Source organism: Piliocolobus tephrosceles, chromosome 2, assembly GCF_002776525.5.
Source record: "Piliocolobus tephrosceles isolate RC106 chromosome 2, ASM277652v3, whole genome shotgun sequence".
Taxonomy (NCBI): Eukaryota; Metazoa; Chordata; class Mammalia; order Primates; family Cercopithecidae; genus Piliocolobus; species Piliocolobus tephrosceles.
In genome coordinates this window covers 122,389,022-122,408,923 of record NC_045435.1, presented here as the reverse complement: position 1 = coordinate 122,408,923, position 19,902 = coordinate 122,389,022, and the positions used below count along the sequence as shown (strand labels likewise).

Genomic DNA, 19,902 nt, shown 5'->3' with positions numbered 1-19,902 from the left:
AAAAAAAAAAAAGAAAGAAAAAGAAAAGAAAAGAAAGAAAGAAAGAGAGAAAGAAAAAAAGAAAGAAAAAGAGAAAGAAAGAAGAAACAGGAAGAAAGAAAGAAAGAAAGAAAGAAAGAAAGAAAGAAAGAAAGAAAGAAAGAAAGAAAGAAAGAAAGAAAAAAGAAGGAAAGAAAGAAGAAGGAAGGAGGGAAGGAATGAAGGAAGGAAAAGAAAGAAAGAAGGAAAGAAAAGAAAGAAAGAAAGAGAAAGAAAGAAAAGAGAAAGAAAGAAAGAGAAAGAAAGAAAGAAAGAAAAGAGAGAGAAAGAGAAAGAAGAAAGAAAAGAAAGAAAAAGAAAGAAAGAAAGAGAGGAAGGAAGAATGAAAGGCAGAGGAGAGGAGAGGACAAGAAAATAAAAGAAGAAAAGGAAAGAAAAGAAAAGAGAAAAAAAACAAGTCTGGTTCCTCTTGGACGGTAGAACACTTAGTAGTTTGATGGAGTAGTGATACTGCCCATGAATGTCTACATTTTCATGGACTGTAATGAGTCAGGAAATATATCACAAGACAGACAAAGAGAGGCAAAGAAAGGGAAACAGAAAATTAATGGAAAAGAAAGGGACACCTCCAAGCTATACTGACTTAAAGTTTATAAAAAGGTTCATCAAATGGAATATTATTCAGTGCTAAAAAGAAATGAGATACAAGCCAGGTATCTCATGGAGGAACCTTAAATGCATATAGCTAAGTGAAAAAAGTCAAATTGAATGGTTACATACTGTATGATTCCAACTATATGACATTCTGGAAAATACAATTTTATAGAGATAGTAAAATATCAGTGGTTGCCATGGGTTGAAAGAGCGATGAATAGGTGGCACATAAAGGATGTTTAGGGGAGTAAAACAATTCTAAATGACACCAGTGGTGGATGCATGTCATCATACATTTTTTTAAACCCAGAGAATCTACAACATCAACAGTGAATCCTAATGTAAATTATAGTCTTTGGTGATAAGTGTTAGTGTAGGTTCAACGACTGTAACAAATGTGCTACTCTTACGGGGGGTGTTGAAAATGAGACAGGCTATGCATGTGAGACAGCAGAGGGTAAATGGGAAATCTCTGGACCTTCTCAATTTTGCTGTATAAAATTGCTCCAAAAAATAAGTCTTTAAAAAAAGGTTCATCAATATTTCATGTTTTCATAAAATGATCTTCATAATACTAGATCTTCCACATGTCAGAAGCAGAAAAGTAGGGTAAAAACCTTGTTGAGGCAATCATTCAAAATATAAGACATTAATTTGTCATTACTTCTGCATAATATAGACAGATCATAAAGGTTTAGTTTATATTTTAATCTGGGAAGCTTTCTTACTTTAAGAGGAAATATCCTGTTGGAAGACAGTTTTCCATGGGTCTCTTGTATTTTTGTATGTCACATGCAGAGGCACTGACAGCCTGTCTTCTGAGCTGTCTTTTCAGGGATGTTTTAAAAGTGAATAGCGTTGGATGGCAGGGTTTTAAAAAAATTCTTTTTTTTTTTTTTTTTTTTTTTTTTTTGAGATGGAGTCTCGCTCTGTCGCCCAGGCTGGAGTGCAGTGGCCAGATCTCAGCTCACTGCAAGCTCCGCCTCCGGGGTTCACGCCATTCTCCTGCCTCAGCCTCCCGAGTAGCTGGGACTACAGGCGCCCGCCACCTCGCCCGGCTAGTTTTTTGTATTTTTTAGTAGAGACGGGGTTTCACAGTGTTAGCCAGGATGGTCTCGATCCCCTGACCTCGTGATCCGCCCGTCTCGGCCTCCCAAAGTGCTGGGATTACAGGCTTGAGCCACCGCGCCCGGCCTAAAAAAATTCTTAATATTTCTTCTTACTGTCCAATATAAAAAAGATAATGTCTTTTTTCAAAACAAATAATGGACAGATTTGTTTGTAGTCTTATTAAAGACACTGTTTTCCTAAACTTGGGATTTCTTGTTTGTGACACAGACCTCCTACATGTGCAATGCCTGCCTGGGCCTCTCCATGTCATCCCCATGGGACTTGGTGGAAAAGAAAACCTGATGCTAAGATAAAGTTCCTGTTTCTTGCTATGTCATAAACCACAAACACCTTTGTCTCTGACCTGGCAATCATAGTACTGAGGCAGGCTAATGTAGAAGCTTGGCAATGGGGTAAAATTTCAGACCATTTCTATTTCTTAATAATGCTAGCATGATGTATCTCATAATTTAACCTGAGCTTTGTAAACAGTTCACTTACCTGTAAAATGTGTTTTGAGCTGGCTCTTGACATGGTAGGATGTGACCACCACGGACATGTAGGTTTATTGTCTCAAAAGTAGCATTAAGTGTGTAAAATTGTCCTCTGACACCAATATCTTTGCCCTGGAAATGAAAGGGATGGAAAGAAGAACAGGTGGAGCAAGAAGTGGAATCATCAGCAACATTGGTAGTTGAGGATATATATTTTAAAAAATCAAATGATACACTTTTAAATTTAAAAATTAACATTTATTCAGAAAATCTTAATTTGTTTCACTGTCGTAACCATTGTACTATATATATATATATATATATATATATATATATATAATAACATGATGTTGTATACCTTAAATATACACAGTGGAATTTATTTTTTAAAAGTATATCTTTAGAATCTAGTTAAATATAAGTCTTTATGATAGCTTTGAAAGTCATTTATAGTGTTGTTTTTGTGGAGCTCACATGCCTAAAGTGTGTGGATTTTTGAAAGGTCACAAAAGCTCTCCTTGACTTGCCATGTACATTATTCTTGGAAGGACTGCACTACCTTTAATGATCATTTTTCATATCCAATAAAAGGCAATTATCTTTTTGTGTGTAATGTGTAATTACCATGTTTATTTGCTAAAATAAATCAATGACTACATAACAAAGTGCAGCAGAATAAATTAACTCTCTTTCACTGTGGGTTAATCCAATTCAGCTATAATTTACCAGAAATGTTACTTTCCACTCTTTTTAAGTGGAAAGTAAATCCAACACACCATTAATGAAAAGGCTGGGACCAATTACCCATTTCTGTTTAGTCAATTCCCCAGAATTCCTTAAATACTTACTGTATGGTAGTCAAACCACCGAGCATTGGGGACGTAGGCATTTACAATTTGAACATACTGGAATGTAAATAAATAGCCATTAATTGTATATAAACCAAATAAAATTTTGTAAACAAAAATATGTGGTAGGACTTACAGGTTCCAGTACTGGGGTAACCATAAACGCTGGACCCCATAAGAACTGCTTGAATATATCCCAGGTTGGTTTTTCGTCAAAGAACCTTGACAAAATTATCACAAATAATTAAATTAAAAGAAATAACTTTCTCCTGAATACCATAAAATCGTTTTTCAAATCACATTTTGTATTATAGACTTTTCTGGATTAAAATAAAAACAAAATGATAAAAAATTTAAAAATGTATCAGTTGGGTTGTAATAGCACAATGTGCAGCAGCATAATACTTTATGAGTAAATCTAGACTATAACTAAATTTCCTGAGAAAATAGAGAATTGTGATGGACATGTAACATCAACTAAATGAGAAATTACTTTGGAAGAGAACTAATAGAGGTACAAATATTAACTTTGTCTAGTATATGATCAACAAATTAAAAAGCATATTAAAAACACTCTGGAAGAAAATTATGAGACATATTATAATAATTTTAATTCATTAATTTAAAAAACAGTTTGCTTATCCTACTTAATAAACTCTCTGAATAGTAGATTTACATGTTCCTGAAGGCTCTGTAACATGTTAATGGATTTCTGAATTTGAGATATAAATGTCTAGGAAAAACAAAGGTTTGTTTTGTTTTGTTTTGTTTTTAATGGTTTAAGAGCCACTGTTAAATGTTAACATTTCTTCTCCAATTGAAATGAAAAAGAAAAGTTGTTTCTTAAAATTTGTTTGTTCTTTTGCTGTGGTTTTGTTTTGCCTTATTAAAAGCTGAGATTAATGCTGAATTGGAAAGCTGAGCTTACTCCTCCATAAATTCATGAAAGTAGAAACCCAGGTATTCTCAATAGGACAACAGTCTGTATAGTTAATAATAATATTTCTGACTAGTGACTCAACCCAGAGCTGATACGCCGATTATCCTGGGAAGTAAATAGGAATAACAAAAGGGGTAGAGTCTGTAAATAAAAAGGAGATCAATAAAATGTTATCAGAAATAAAGAAGGGATTATGGTAGATGACTGATTAATAAAGCAACCAGAACATAATTTGAATCCAGAAAGAATCTTTTGTTGTTGTTTTAGGAAAACTGGATCACTTATCCTGTCATTAAAAGAGAAGGCATACCAATTAACGTATTTTGGTAAATTTACTTTGGGTATTATTTTTTAAATTTAGGTAAATATTTGCCTTTTTAAAATGGACTTATCAATAGTGAAATCTAACAAATCAGCTCATTCAATTATGCTAGTAATATAGGGTGCTCAAAAAGCTAAATATACTGTGATTATTCAGGTTTTTTTTGTTTTGTTTTTATGTTTGATTGCATGTTTTGCTTTTTGTGATCTCTACAATAAGAATTTGCTGTATTCAACTTAAAGTGGTTGAAAATTTCTGCAAATATGTTCCATGAAATATAATTTTTAAAGTTTGGTCATATGTAAGTTTGAGCTTTAAGAGATTAATCCAAAACAAATTTATAAGGATAATATTGACACTGTTCCTGTATATCTTATTGGGATACATCAAGGAAAAGGTGAGATGGTCTCCAGTCAGACATCTATATATAGTAGATTTACATAACTTCAGTAAAACTTGATTAATTAAATCATGAGGGTCATTATTTATCTCCCTACAAATGTTGAGAATACTCAATGTAAACACATATACAAAGCATGTAGAACAATACCTAGTATACAGTAATTACTCTGAAATAGAATTATTACTTTTTAATAACTAATGAATGTGGTTCATTCTTTAATGGTTTATGCTAGACTATTAATGGACATCTTTGTGTAAATGCTTTATTAATCAAAAATGTATGCTAATATAACAATGCAAAAGTTAACAATCTAAAATGTTTTATATTGCACTATAAGAGATCATTGGGTGAATTAAATGAAAAGTATCTCTCTGTGATAAGAGAAAACAAACTTTGTACTTACTCATGCAAAAGGGGTCGAATAACAGTGCCACCATGAGCATGAATTTCATGCATTTGTGTGTAGAAATAGGGCAATAAGGTATATCTAATATTTAGAATATTCCTTGACATTTCAGCAAAAGTTTCATTCCAGGAAGCGGGATCTTGTCTCTGAAACAAAGCAAAATAATATAGTTATAAACTTTTGTCTTTGTTTAAATCATAATATTCATATTCATATTTGAAGAACTAAAAAGAAATGATATTAATTTATTGTCATGTGCTACGTACTTTCTCCCCAAAAATATTATGAAATAATATTTCTGTCACATGATAAAGAGAAAAGGTACACAATATTTTAATAAGATAAATTCAAATTAAGTCCATGGCTTGAATTAGTTTAAGTGAACATATCCAGAGAAAAGTTCACATTTTAATGGGTGACAAATATATTGTCAATTAGGTGATAGTCAGTGTTAGAGTGATAAGTATAGGGGAGAAATGGAATGATACGTTATCCAAAGTGGATTGAAATAAACACAGACAAGCAGAGCAAATGATGGTGACCATGCACATTGTGGGTCCTCAGGAGAAATGAACAGATTGTGGTACTAAACTGACAGAAAAGAAGGCATAAATTTGAATGAAAGGAAAGAACATGCCTGAGTATTCTCTGGAATGCACACTCCAGCTCAAAAGACTAAAATTTTTAGTCTAAGATTTAGAGTGGAAGGTTAAAAGTCTACAAAAAAGTTCTTGCACGTATTAGTTTAAAAATAATAGGCAAGAAAAGTTATTACTATTTTATATTTCGATTTGCACCAGGGGAATAAACAAGGCTACCACAAAGCTCGAGGTAACATTTAAATGTTTTTCATTGACATCAGCATGACTGGGGCCCTTTATAGTTGTGTCATATCAATGATGATTCCAATCTTTCTGTATTTTCAGGAGTAAGAAAGTTTGAAAGAAAATTTACTGTCATAGCTGTTATATGCAGTATTAGAATACAGAAAACCTTGAAAGTAAAAATGATCCAAGAACTATTAAACTATATGTGATCTTATTGCTGATATTTCCAAAGTAAAAGAAGAAGAAAAAAAGGCAAAAATCATTATCTGTTGCTTATTGACCTCATTGATATTTTAGTTTTAACATGTTGATACACAAGCATCTAATTATAAACCATACAATTCGAGTAACACATTTCAACAGTTCATTTGTACCAACTCATAGTTAAACTTAAGTAGAGGTTTCTGTCCTCTAGATTTTTATTTAAAAATACTTCCTCAGTCATTTCCTCCTTCTGCGTTTGAATTTTCCTCAAACACTCCAAGGACATTACAATCTTTGGGTATTTTACTTTGTTCCTTCCATGTGGAATTCTCCATATATTTATATTGGTTACTGTTCCCCACACCCATCTCTGCTCTAGTATTTCTTCATTTAATATGTTTCTGAGCACTTTTCCTAAAGCAGAATCTCTGTAAAACTCCATCACTTTAGCTTAATCTATTTTTCCCTTATAGACATTTATTTGTATCTGACCTATTACATATATAATGGTCTATTATTTATATCCCTTTTTTAGAATATATAAATCATTGGAGCAAGGACTTGGTAAATATGAAATGGTATACTCTCAATAAAGCATCTCTGTCCAAGCTTTTATTGATTCATGCTCTACTTTCCCAGTATTACAGCTTTCTAAATTGCATTATTGACAGCAGATTTTCCTGTTGAGATATTACTGTGTCATCAAGTTATGTCTCTATTGTCCAACTTTCAAATTCTTTCAAAACGTGGTTCCATTCTGCCTACAATCCTTGTATTTCAGCATTTTCTAAAATAAATCTTACTCTATTTCTACCCACCTTTCCAGTAGGGGGGCCATATAGATTTCACAGCACATCATGAGCTCTGCCATTTATTTACCACAGGCAGAACACATCTTTTAAAGACCAGCTCTGTCTTTAACCTTTCCATCATGTGCATTTTGCTAGTTTATCATTTTTCTACATTTCTTCACTGAAAATCAGCATCATGAAATTTAGTGCTTATTTAGATATTGGCTCTAACTGTTCATAATTTTCCATAATTTTTAGTAATGTCTCTCCAGTTACTCAAAAAAAGTTCCTCCAGACAATTTCCTCACTACTCCAAAATTATATATAACATCAATAAATATGCCAGCTAAATAGGCCATGTACACTAAAGTATAATGAAGAGTAGCCCAAGTAAGAAAATATTGAAAGTAAATGTAGTAATTACATACCCTAGTATTTGCAATGTTGTGATTCCTTGAGTATGGATAAAATGCTCCAAGTTGCATCCAGCGGGTACAGAGATGATAATCTGAGTTGTTGAAGAAACCACAGATGTCTGCTCCAGTCTAAAATACATTGCTATATTTAGTTAAATTTGAATACTTTATGAATAATTATAATTTATGAAGATAAACGGAATAAAACTACTTACATATGATATTCCAAAGAGACTAAATTCCATCATACCTACAAAAGTTAGAAAATATATCTTAGAAAGTTATTATTTCATGTATTTTAATATTGGTTTTTATTTCTACTTATGAAGATGTTCTCTTTTTAATATCAACCTCTAAACATGAAACATTTTTCAGATTATGAATATAATTATCTCATAATGCTTCTCATAATGCTAATACATTTTGACTTTGTAGCATTAGTGATATTTACAAAAATGAGATACTATAAGCTTCCTTGACACTTGCCAGGTGACATATTCAGAGAACAAATACATTATAAACACATTATAGTGTGAGAAGGAAGTGGTGTCTACAATTTCATTTTTGAAAATAAAGATGTTATTTCTGCAGTCATTTAACTATAGGTCTTATTGAACTATAGGTTAAATTTATTTCAGACTATCATTTGAAACAAATTGAATCATCCTTATCAAACAAAATCCTCTAAGGAGTAATCAATTCTATAAAATAGAACGAATGTGATTTTTGAGTTCTTATTTTAAAGGAATATTTCTAAGAATTCATTGTTTTCCTTGAATTTATCAACAGTGAACAAATTTTAAGACTAAACATAGAGCACAAAAGTATCTATTTCCCTATTAAAATGATAATGTCTTATTTAGCACTTATTCCATTATTGTCACAAATTTCTTTTCAAATTTGTTTCGAAATGTTTCATTTTTTAGCATCTATCAGTGATTTATATTCCCTAGAATCTAGACTCTTTTAAATTTTAGTTTCAGAAGTACATTTGCAAGTGTATTATTTAGTAACTTGCTTGTCACAGGGGTTTTGTGTACAGATTATTTTGTCACCCAGATACTAAGCATAGTACTTGACAGATTGTTACTCAATCCTCACCCTCCTCTCACACTCCAACTTCATATAGGCCCTGGTGTCTGTTGTTCCCTTCTTTGTATCCATATGTACACAGTGTTTAGCTCCCAGTTATAAGTGAAAACATGTGATATTTTGTTTTCTGTTCCTATGTTAGTTTGCTTAAGATAATGGCCTCCAGCTCCATCCATGTCCTGCAAAGGCCATGATCTCGTTTTTTTTTTTTTTTTTTTTTTTTTTACAGTTTTTACAGGGCCTATACTCTGAATCCATTTCAATCAGTTTTAAATAACAGCCTCTTTACCAGTCTTCTGTTGCTTAAAAAAGTCATGTACTAACACAGGCATTGCATTCTTTTTTTTTTTTTTTTTTTTTTTATACTTTAAGTTCTAGGGTACATGTGCATAATGTGCAGGTTTGTTACATATGTATACATGTACCATGTTGGTGTGCTGCACCCATCAACTCGTCAGCACCCATCAATTCATCATTTATATCAGGTATAACTCCCCAATGCAATCCCTCCCCTCCCCCCCCATCATAGGCCCCATTGTGTGGTGTTCCCCTTCCCGAGTCCAAGTGAACTCATTGTTCAGTTCCCACCTATGAGTGAGAACATGCGGTGTTTGGTTTTCTCTTCTTGTGATAGTTTGCTAAGAATGATGGTTTCCAGCTGCATCCATGTCCCTACAAAGGACACAAACTCATCCTTTTTTATGGCTGCATAGTATTCCATGGTGTATATGTGCCACATTTTCTTCATCCAGTCTGTCACTGATGGACATTTGGGTTGATTCCAAGTCTTTGCTATTGTGAATAGTGCCGCAATAAACATACGTGTGCATGTGTCTTTGTAGTAGCATAATTTATAATCCTTTGGGTATATACCCAGTAGTGGGATGGCTGGGTCATATGGAACATCTAGTTCTAGATCCTTGAGGAATTGCCAAACTGTTTTCCATAATGGTTGAACTAGTTTACAATCCCACCAACAGTGTAAAAGTGTTCCTATTTCTCCACATCCTCTCCAACACCTGTTGTTTCCTGATTTTTTAATGATTGCCATTCTAACTGGTGTGAGATGGTATCTCATTGTGGTTTTGATTTGCATTTCTCTGATGGCGAGTGATGATGAGCATTTTTTCATGTGTCTGTTGGCTGTATGAATGTCTTCTTTTGAGAAATGTCTGTTCATGTCCTTTCCCCACTTTTGGATGGGGTTGTTTGTTTTTTTTCTTGTATATTTGTTTGAGTTCTTTGTAGATTCTGGAAATTAGCCCTTTGTCAGATGAGTAGATTGCAAAAATTTTCTCCCATTCTGTAGGTTGCCTGTTCACTCTGATGGTAGTTTCTTTTGCTGTGCAGAAGCTCTTTAGTTTAATTAGATCCCATTTGTCAATTTTGGCTTTTGCTGCCATTGCTTTTGGTGTTTTAGACATGAAGTCCTTGCCCATGCCTATGTCCTGAATGGTACTACCTAGATCTTCTTCTAGGGGTTTTATGGTATTAGGTCTAACATTTAAGTCTCTAATCCATCTTGAATTAATCTTCGTATAAGGAGTAAGGAAAGGATCCAGTTTCAGCTTTCTACTTATGGCTAGCCAATTTTCCCAGCACCATTTATTAAATAGGGGGTCCTTTCCCCATTTCTTGTTTCTCTCAGGTTTGTCAAAGATCAGATGGCTGTAGATGTGTGGTATTATTTCTGAGGACTCTGTTCCGTTCCATTGGTCTGTATCTCTGTTTTGGTACCAGTACCATGCTGTTTTGGTTACTGTAGCCTTGTAGTATAGTTTGAAGTCAGGTAGCATGACGCCTCCAGTTTTGTCCTTTTGACTTAAGATTGTCTTGGCAATGCGGGCTCTTTTTTGGTTCCCTATGAACTTTAAAGCAGTTTTTTCCAATTCTGTGAAGAAACTCATTTGTAGCTTGATGGGGATGGCATTGAATCTATAAATAACCTTGGGCAGTATGGCCATTTTCACGATATTGATTCTTCCTATCCATGAGCATGGTATGTTCTTCCATTTGTTTGTGTCCTTTTTTATTTCACTGAGCAGTGGTTTGTAGTTCTCCTTGAAGAGGTCCTTTACATCCCTTGTAAGTTGGATTCCTAGGTATTTTATTCTCTTTGAAGCAATTGTGAATGGAAGTTCATTCCTGATTTGGCTCTCTGCTTGTCTGTTACTGGTATATAAGAATGCTTGTGATTTTTGCACATTAATTTTGTATCCTGAGACTTTGCTGAAGTTGCTTATCAGCTTAAGAAGATTTTGGGCTGAGACAATGGGGTTTTCTAAATATACAATCATGTCATCTGCAAACAGGGACAATTTGACTTCTTCTTTTCCTAACTGGATACCCTTGATTTCTTTCTCTTGCCTGATTGCCCTAACCAGAACTTCCAACACTATGTTGAATAGGAGTGGTGAGAGAGGGCATCCCTGTCCTGTGCCAGTTTTCAAAGGGAATTTTTCCAGTTTTTGCCCATTCAGTATGATATTAGCTGTGGGTTTGTCATAAATAGCTCTTATTATTTTGAGGTATGTTCCATCAATACCGAATTTATTGAGCGTTTTTAGCATGAAGGGCTGTTGAATTTTGTCAAAAGCCTTTTCTGCATCTATTGAGATAATCATGTGGTTCTTGTCTTTGGTTCTGTTGATATGCTGGATTACGTTGATTGATTTGCAAATGTTGAACCAGCCTTGCATCCCAGGGATGAAGCCCACTTGATCATGGTGGATAAGCTTTTTGATGTGCTGCTGAATCCGGTTTGCCAGTATTTTATTGAGGATTTTTGCATCGATGTTCATCAGGGATATTGGTCTAAAATTCTCTTTTATGTTTTTGTGTCTCTGCCAGGCTTTGGTATCAGGATGATGTTGGCCTCATAAAATGAGTTAGGGAGGATTCCCTCTTTTTCAATTGATTGGAATAGTTTCAGAAGGAATGGTACCAGCTCCTCCTTGTACCTCTGGTAGAATTCAGCTGTGAATCCGTCTGGTCCTGGGCTTTTTTTGGTGGGTAGGCTATTAATTGTTGCCTCAATTTCAGAGGCTGCTATTGGTCTATTCAGGGATTCAACTTCTTCCTGGTTTAGTCTTGGAAGAGTGTACGTGTCCAGGAAATTATCCATTTCTTCTAGATTTTCTAGTTGATTTGCGTAGAGGTGTTTATAGTATTCTCTGATGGTAGTTTGTATTTCTGTGGGGTCGGTGGTGATATCCACTTTATCATTTTTTATTGCATCTATTTGATTCCTCTCTCTTTTCTTCTTTATTAGCTTTGGTAGCGGTCTGTCAATTTTGTTGATCTTTTCAAAAACCCAACTCCTGGATTCATTGATTTTTTGGCGGGTTTTTTGTGTCTCTATCTCCTTCAGTTCTGCTCTGATCTTAGTTATTTCTTGCCTTCTGCTAGCTTTTGAATGTGTTTGCTCTTGCCTCTCTAGTTCGTTTAATTGTAATGTTAGAGTGTCAATTTTAGATCTTTCCTGCTTTCTCTTGTGGGCACTTAGTGCTATAAATTTCCCTCTACACACTGCTTTAAATGTGTCCCAGAGATTCTGGTATGTTGTATCCTTGTTCTCATTGGTTTCAAAGAACATCTTTATTTCTGCCTTCATTTTGTTATGTACCCAGTAGTCATTCAGGAGCAGGTTGTTCAGTTTCCATGTAGTTGAGCGGTTTTCATTGAGTTTCTTAGTCCTGAGTTCTAGTTTGATTGCACTGTGGTCAGAGAGACAGTTTGTTATAATTTCTGTTCTTTTACATTTGCTGAGGAGTGCTTTACTTCCAATTATGTGGTCAATTTTGGAATAAGTGTGATGTGGTGCTGAGAAGAATGTATATTCTGTTGACTTGGGGTGGAGAGTTCTATAGATGTCTATTAGGTCTGCTTGGTGCAGAGATGAGTTCAATTCCTGGATATCCTTGTTAACTTTCTGTCTCGTTGATCTGTCTAATGTTGACAGTGGAGTGTTGAAGTCTCCCATTATTATTGTATGGGAGTCTAAGTCTCTTTGTAAGTCTCTAAGGACTTGCTTTATGAATCTGGGTGCTCCTGTATTGGGTGCATATATATTTAGGATAGTTAGCTCTTCCTGTTGGATTGATCCCTTTACCATTATGTAATGGCCTTCTTTGTCTCTTTTGATCTTTGATGGTTTAAAGTCTGTTTTATCAGAGACTAGGATTGCAACCCCTGCTTTTTTGTGTTCTCCATTTGCTTGGTAGATCTTCCTCCATCCCTTTATTTTGAGCCTATGTATGTCTCTGCATGTGAGATGGGTCTCCTGAAGACAGCAGACTGATGGGTCTTGACTCTTTATCCAGTTTGCCAGTCTGTGTCTTTTAATTGGAGCATTTAGTCCATTTACATTTAAGGTTAATATTGTTATGTGTGAACTTGATCCTGCCATTATGATATTAACTGGTTATTGATCTCGTTTTTTATGGCTGTATAGTATTCCATGGTGTATAGGTACCACATTTTCTTTATTCAGTCTACCTGGGCATTTAGACCGATTCTATGTTTTTGGTGAATAGTGAATTGGTGAATTCCATGTCTCTGATGAAGAATGTCTTTTGTGAATAGTGTTGTAATGAACCTTCCTGTGCATGTCTGTGTGGTAGGATAATTTCTATTCCTCTGGGTATATAACCACTAATGGGATTTTTGGGTTGAATGGTCATTCGGGTTTTAGCTCTTTGAGGAAACGTCACACTGCTTTTCACAATGGTTTAATTAATTCACACTACCACCAAGAGTGTATGTGTCAGCTTTTCTCAACAACCTTGACAGCATCTGTTATTTTTTGACTTTTCAATAATAGCCATGAAATCTAGAATTTCTAGTCATTTTTCTTTATTGACTGTAGACGTTATCTTTGCCAGCTCCTGCCCTTTTCGGCAAGGAATCTCAGGCCAAAAACAATGACAGTATTTCCTCAAAATAAACTAGTTGGAGATCAGTAGTTTCTGCACAACACCCTCATCCAGCTTCCTGGCCCACTGTCTTTTTCTGATGCTCTATGCCATAAAGTATGATGTGAAGAACAAAATTCTGAGGACTTACAAATTTTATGACCTAGCATCAGCAAAGGTGAATATCTAATAGAAAACACAAAATAATAATAAAGATGGTGACTTTCACTTACCAATGATTGATTTGTCCATGTTGTCCCATCGTGCATAGTTGTCTCCAAGCCAATGTCCTCCCCATTGTCCACCAGTAGGATATGTGGAACGAGAAATTACAATCCCTCTTTTTCCTGTTGTCCTCTGCAATGCACTAATATAGTGGAGAAGTATTTTTGAGTTTTTACACGAGATATTTTCTCCAAATATATCTACTTATGACTACTTTGTAAAAGAAACAGTGATTTGTGGTGCTTATATTGTCTCTTATTACAACTGGCTGTTGATAAGTTTGTCTTCTCTCATTAAACTATAAAATCCTCAGAAGCATAAAGGACATCTTTTTCCCTTCCAACATTTACCAGAGTGACATGCAGATATTAAGAGGCCTTTATATATTCCTTCAATGAATACAAGTTAAATCAACTATTAATTGAATGAAATCAACAAATTCATCACATCAAGCTTTTTATTTTACTTTAATGTATTTTTAATAAAGGTCTATGCTCTAATTATTCGTTGCTCCAACCCTTCTCAACTGTAACATATCAACACTTAATGTACATATTACTGTGCAGAGAATGCCTACTATCATACTCTTTGCTTTAAAGGGTTAATTTGAAGAAAGCAAAGTATTCTTGGGTCTTAAAACTAAAAATAATTGATCCATTTCAAGTGTAGAATCTATTGGAAGTAAGATCTTCTCAACAGAATGGGTTGTGTAAATGAAATCATATGATTTATTTCCCTTCTCAGTCTTTGGAGAATTAATTTAATGACATGCATGTTAAAATATGCTCTAGTTTTAGAAAAAAAGCAATAATTATTTTACACTATCTGCATCTATTGTCCTCTATCTCCCTTTTTTTCCCTCTGTCTTTCTCTCTGACTGAACACTGAGATTACATTATAAGAGTATTAATAATATTTTAATCTAATATTAGTTGGAAATAAAAATTTTATTTTTATATTACTCAAATAATTTGAACATGAATTAGAGCTACAGAACTATCTTAGAAGAAGATACCACAAAGACATAATCAGGCAGACTTTACTGGGCACTAACACATTATCAACAGTATTGAATCATTTCCTTGTTACAGCTGGATCCTAGTGTTTGTATATATATAAAGCTCCTTCCATGACACCGTGAGATTCCTAAAATCAAGCACGGTACTTTAGTCTTCCTTGCATCCCTTATATCTAATACAATGCTTGGCATGTAAGCTCAAGAAATTTTGGAATTAACAAATGTCTCAAGTCAAAAGTACAGGAAACTAAACATGTATTAAACAGACATAATATATGGAACCATCATTTGCTAATAAAGGCAATGTTATGTTAGTCAACTTAAAACTTTCTACTTCTAAATTGTCACTCTTTTAGAAGAACAAAAAAAGAAAATGATCTTCACTGCTTTATTTTTTCATAACAAATATAAAAGTGACATTTAGGAATATTAATGTTTTAAATATACACTACATGCATTTTTTGAAATTTAATAAGAAATAAATATATAATATGAAGAGTAATAATTGGTGATAATTCTATAAATTTATATGAAAATGTATTTTTGGAGTTTAGTTTGCAAACAAAATTAATTTTGTTTAATATAAAAATTATTTACAAGGACAGGGTTGTCATAAATTCTTAATGTGTTCATATGCAAGAAAATTATGTTTCTGAAGAATTTCTTTTTTTCTCTATTATATATCTTACACTTGCAAAAATTCTTTACTGATGCTTTAAATTAACAGCTGAATATATGCTTTCTCAGGTTTCTGACTGATAAGGATTCTACATAAAGTAGTTTCACACAATGAGTACAAAGTTACAGTTAGATAGGAAGAATAAATTTAGCAAGGTGACCATAATATATTGTATATTTCAGAATAGCTAAAAGAATTTTAAATTTTCTCACTACAAATAAATGATGAATATCTGAGAAGATAAATAAGCTAATTAGCCTTATTTGATCATTTCACACTGTGTAATGTATGAAAACATCACAATGTGCTCCATATTTACTATTGTTAATTGTAAATTAAATCTATAAAATAAATGAAGTATTTTCATAATAATTTTCTCTTAAGGGTATTCTAACCTCTTATATAAGAGGAATCTCCTCTGTAAACCCTCACACAGAATATTTATTTGGCACCACTAAAGATATAAATTTCAAACATGGTAAATATATTATAATTATTTCCAACATTGTTTCAATTTTACAAATTGCTCAGTCACAATTAACTTAGTTTAAGTTATTCTTGAGAAACACCTTTAAGCCAGAGAGCTTGTTCTTTGTTACCACTTGACATTGGAGACTTCAGCTTATAGGAAAGAGATATTTTTGTTGTGTATTTATTATTGCCTACATGAGCATTTTCTTGAAATGTATTTTAAAAATTAGAATATATCTTTGATTATTATAAAACAGTTTTTTATAGAAGTAAAACAATTTAGAAACTCTACATGTATCTTACAAAAATGAAATATGTGAAGAGAATATTAAATTTAAAATTTTTAAACATTATTTTTAAGCTTCCAACAATAAATGGGTATCTTTATCTTAGTCATAGTTTCTAAAAGAAAATGTTAAATTAATTAACTTGACTATTATCTTTAATTACTGATGAAATCAATTTATAAACATTTTCCAAACACTTCTATCTCATGACTGGATGGTGTTAAATTATTTTAGAATATAGACTGGTGTGTAGTAAAGAAAAGAAAGTTATTACAGAATTGTTATCCTCAATTTCATGAAAACAACTCTTTGAAAAATCAAAGATATATTATTGAATTATTTTTGAAGGCAATATATTTAGTATTATGTATTTAGTATTTATTAGAAATATAAATTTTCCCAATTCACATTTCAAGTAGTCACATTAGATCAGAAAATGTAATATCTGTTTTAATTTTGAAATTGGGTAACAAGTATTTTGTAGGTTAAAATATTTTCATCATGTTTTAGTGTATAATAAATTAATGAAATTTGAAATTTCCTTTAGTAAGAAGACAATGTGAAAGACTATATCATGGAGTTTTATAGATTCATATCTCAAATATTATATTTTGAGATACCAACTGTATCAATGTTCCATTCATCTATATCATTCAGCATCTAATATCTGGAAGACATGCATTTACTGTGTGGTCTGGAGATGTACAGCTGATTAATAGAAAGTTACAGCAATAACTAAAGTAACTTCTAAATTAGTGAAGAAGTGAGGTATACTGTGTTTGTTTTTTCATAGACTAGTTTTTATTAAAAAAAAAAAATACAAGAGACCACTTCCTATAGTTTACAATTCCCCCACTTCAAAAAGACACTCTTTTTTTCCCCAGAAAGTTACATTAAATATAGCAAAACAATATAATTTTCCAAGCTGCAAATTATCCCCGTTTATAGGAATATCTGCAAAAATAATTTATAACTATTGACTTTTTCCATTCCATTCTATGATTATGAAACTCTTGGGCACTTATTTAAAAATTATATATTTAAACACAACCTAAGCATTCAGAGGGAGTCAAAGACATTTAATTTTCCAAGTCCCCTCTAATGAATAGTGTGTACTAATCCCTAATATCTTTAAAGCTATTGGTAAAAATGAAAATATATGTGTAGTTACATAATCCTTGAATATTTGTCTGAAATTTGAACCTATAATTTGAAGTAGATTTTTAAATGTATTTCTTTCTACATTTGAAGAATAGGCTTTATTTCAGTACAACATTGAATTTTAAATTACAAGAGACAAGAGCAACTGAAGACTCAAAACTTTTGGTGTGGGATTTCTATATGAAGTTTTTTCTATTTGCCATTGGTGTCCATGATTCTTTCTGTAAAACTATTTGCAGTTTCTCAAGCCCATTAAATCCCATTTCTGAATCCATGCAAACGCTTCTTTTGTTGGGTTTCTTGTTTGTTTCATGTTAAGTGAAAGAGCACAGTATGTCAAGAAATAGCTAAATGTCAAATATGTGGCAGTTTGTAAGACAGAAAATATGTCACTAAAAACCAAAATGCTGTGGTCTGTATAACTTGAGAAAAAAAGTGTGTTTACAATTTGTTCAGTTTTCCTCAATGATAAAAAGAAAGACTTTACTCTTCATAATTTGCTTAAATGTAACAAGTACCTTATTTATAGTGTTCTTTTACATTTGTCAAGGTCTTTATACATGTGATTAATAATTAGTCTCTAAATTTTTCTGAGTTCAACACTTTTTTGTAACTGAAAAAATTAAAATATTAAGAAAGTATCTGAAACATGAAAAATTTAAGACTGTATAAATTAGGCTATTTAATACTTAATCCAATTAATCTGCTTAATTTAAGTAATGTGGTTGAAAGTTGCACTGAAAAGTTTTATGAACAAGAGCAAAATTAGCACTAATAAGTATATGTATATTGATTTCATTTTCAAAGATATTCTATGGAAGATTGTGCTGACTTCCTCCTCATAATTTTACTTAAAAGTGGAAAGGGACCTTACGTATGTTTTAAATATCTCTGCATATGGACTATTTGGAAATTTATCTGTATCTACCTTGAACTTATCAAAACAACTTTGATACCTGTGATTATAACAGGATAGTGATGAATTTATTTAAATTTACTAAGCATCCACAATGTGTCAGGAACCATGTTTGACTCTGTAATGTGCTTCAGAAGTATACTTATTTCCTGTCTTCTGTGGAGAGGAATTATTTTTTTCAATTTTTGTTAAGCTACATAGTTTCAACTCAAAGCACATAATTTTTGCCAATGAGATCATCAATTTTAAATATTTTGTTCTTTTTAATGTCTACAGTTTTGGTTAAAGTAAATTTAGCTGTCGATAATTATGCCCCAATATTGTGTTCCAGAAGGACTAATCAAAAGTAATATTTGCCCCAATAAAAAGGTATTGTTAAATGCCTGTTTGTTCACTCTTAAAATAACTTAGTGTTTTATTTTTGGATTTGGTGAACAAGTGAGTTTTTGGTAATACATTCATCTATTCTGAGTTGATTAAGAGTTAATTGCTAGAAATAAGATAAGTAGGTTTTACTAAGCGAGAAATGTTATCCATACTCTTTACTTCAAAATGCTTTTTATTCTTTTATCAACTTCAGTTATTTGTTAGAACAAAAGTTTTCAACCCTGTATGCTCATTAGAACTGCCTGGAAAAATTTTAAATATTCAGATGCTTAGGCTATAAAAGAGAACAATTAAATAATAATTTATTTAAAAATCACAAGCCTTCTGGTAATTGCAAATGAAAAAACATACAACAGATATGCAAAATATAAAAAACAAGAAATCAAATAACACCAGAGAAAAGGGAAGTAGGAAGAAATGAAAGAGGAATGAGAAGACCATTAAACAACCAGAAAACAAATAACAAATGATGAGAGTTAAGTCCTTATTTATCAGTAATGAAATTGAATATAAATGGACTAAATGCTCCAATCAAAAGACACAGAGTGACTGAACAGATTAAAAATAAAGACTCAATGAAACAGTCAACAAAGTGAAAAGACAAACCACAGAATGGGAGAAAATATTTGCAAAATACTTATTTGACAAGGGATTAATGACCAGAATATATAAGGAACTCAAACAACTCTATAGGAAAAACTGTTAATATTCTGATTTAAAAATGGGCAAAAATTTGAATAGGCATTTCTCTAAAGAAGATATACAAATGGAAAACAGGCATATGAAAAGGTGCTCAACATCATTGATCATCAGAGAAATGCAAATCACAACTACAATGAGATATCATCTCACCCTAGTTAAAACGGCTTTTATCCAAAAGACAGCCAGTAACAAATGCTGTGGAAGCTGTGGAGAAAAGGAAATACTCTTTCACTATTGGTGAGAATGTAAATTCATACGACCACTGTGAAGAGTAGTTTGAAGTTTCCTAAAGAACTAAAAATGAAGCTACTATATGATCCAGCAGTCCTGCTGCTGAATATGCATCCAAAAGAAAGATATACCAAAATGATATCATATCTGCCCTCCTATGTTTATTACAGCACTGTTCACAATAGTCAAGTTCGGAAGCAACTTTAGTGTCCATCAACAGATGATTAGATAAAGTAAATACGGTACCTATATACAACGGAGTTATACAGCTATAAAAAAAGAATAAAATCGTGTCACTTGCAATGACATGTATGAAACTGGAAGTCATTAAATGTTAAATGAATTAAGTCAGACACAGAGAGACAAACTTCACATGTTCTCACTTACTGTGGGTGCAAAAAGTTTGAAAACGCAAAACACTGAACT

At 32.6% G+C, this 19,902-nt stretch overlaps 1 protein-coding gene across 1 annotated transcript in view; it reads right to left on the bottom strand.

Annotated features, from left to right (window-relative positions):
• SI (sucrase-isomaltase) overlaps positions 1 to 19,902 on the bottom strand; it is a 99,019-nt gene that overhangs the window by 7,425 nt on the left and 71,692 nt on the right. Inside the window, exons 37-43 of the mRNA XM_026448217.1 lie at positions 13,633 to 13,766; positions 7,610 to 7,644; positions 7,407 to 7,523; positions 5,154 to 5,302; positions 3,222 to 3,306; positions 3,086 to 3,142; positions 2,245 to 2,369 (exon numbers count right to left, since the gene is read on the bottom strand). Of these exons, the coding sequence (XP_026304002.1) occupies positions 2,245 to 2,369; positions 3,086 to 3,142; positions 3,222 to 3,306; positions 5,154 to 5,302; positions 7,407 to 7,523; positions 7,610 to 7,644; positions 13,633 to 13,766 (702 nt within the window). The remainder of the gene's footprint in view (positions 1 to 2,244; positions 2,370 to 3,085; positions 3,143 to 3,221; positions 3,307 to 5,153; positions 5,303 to 7,406; positions 7,524 to 7,609; positions 7,645 to 13,632; positions 13,767 to 19,902) is intronic.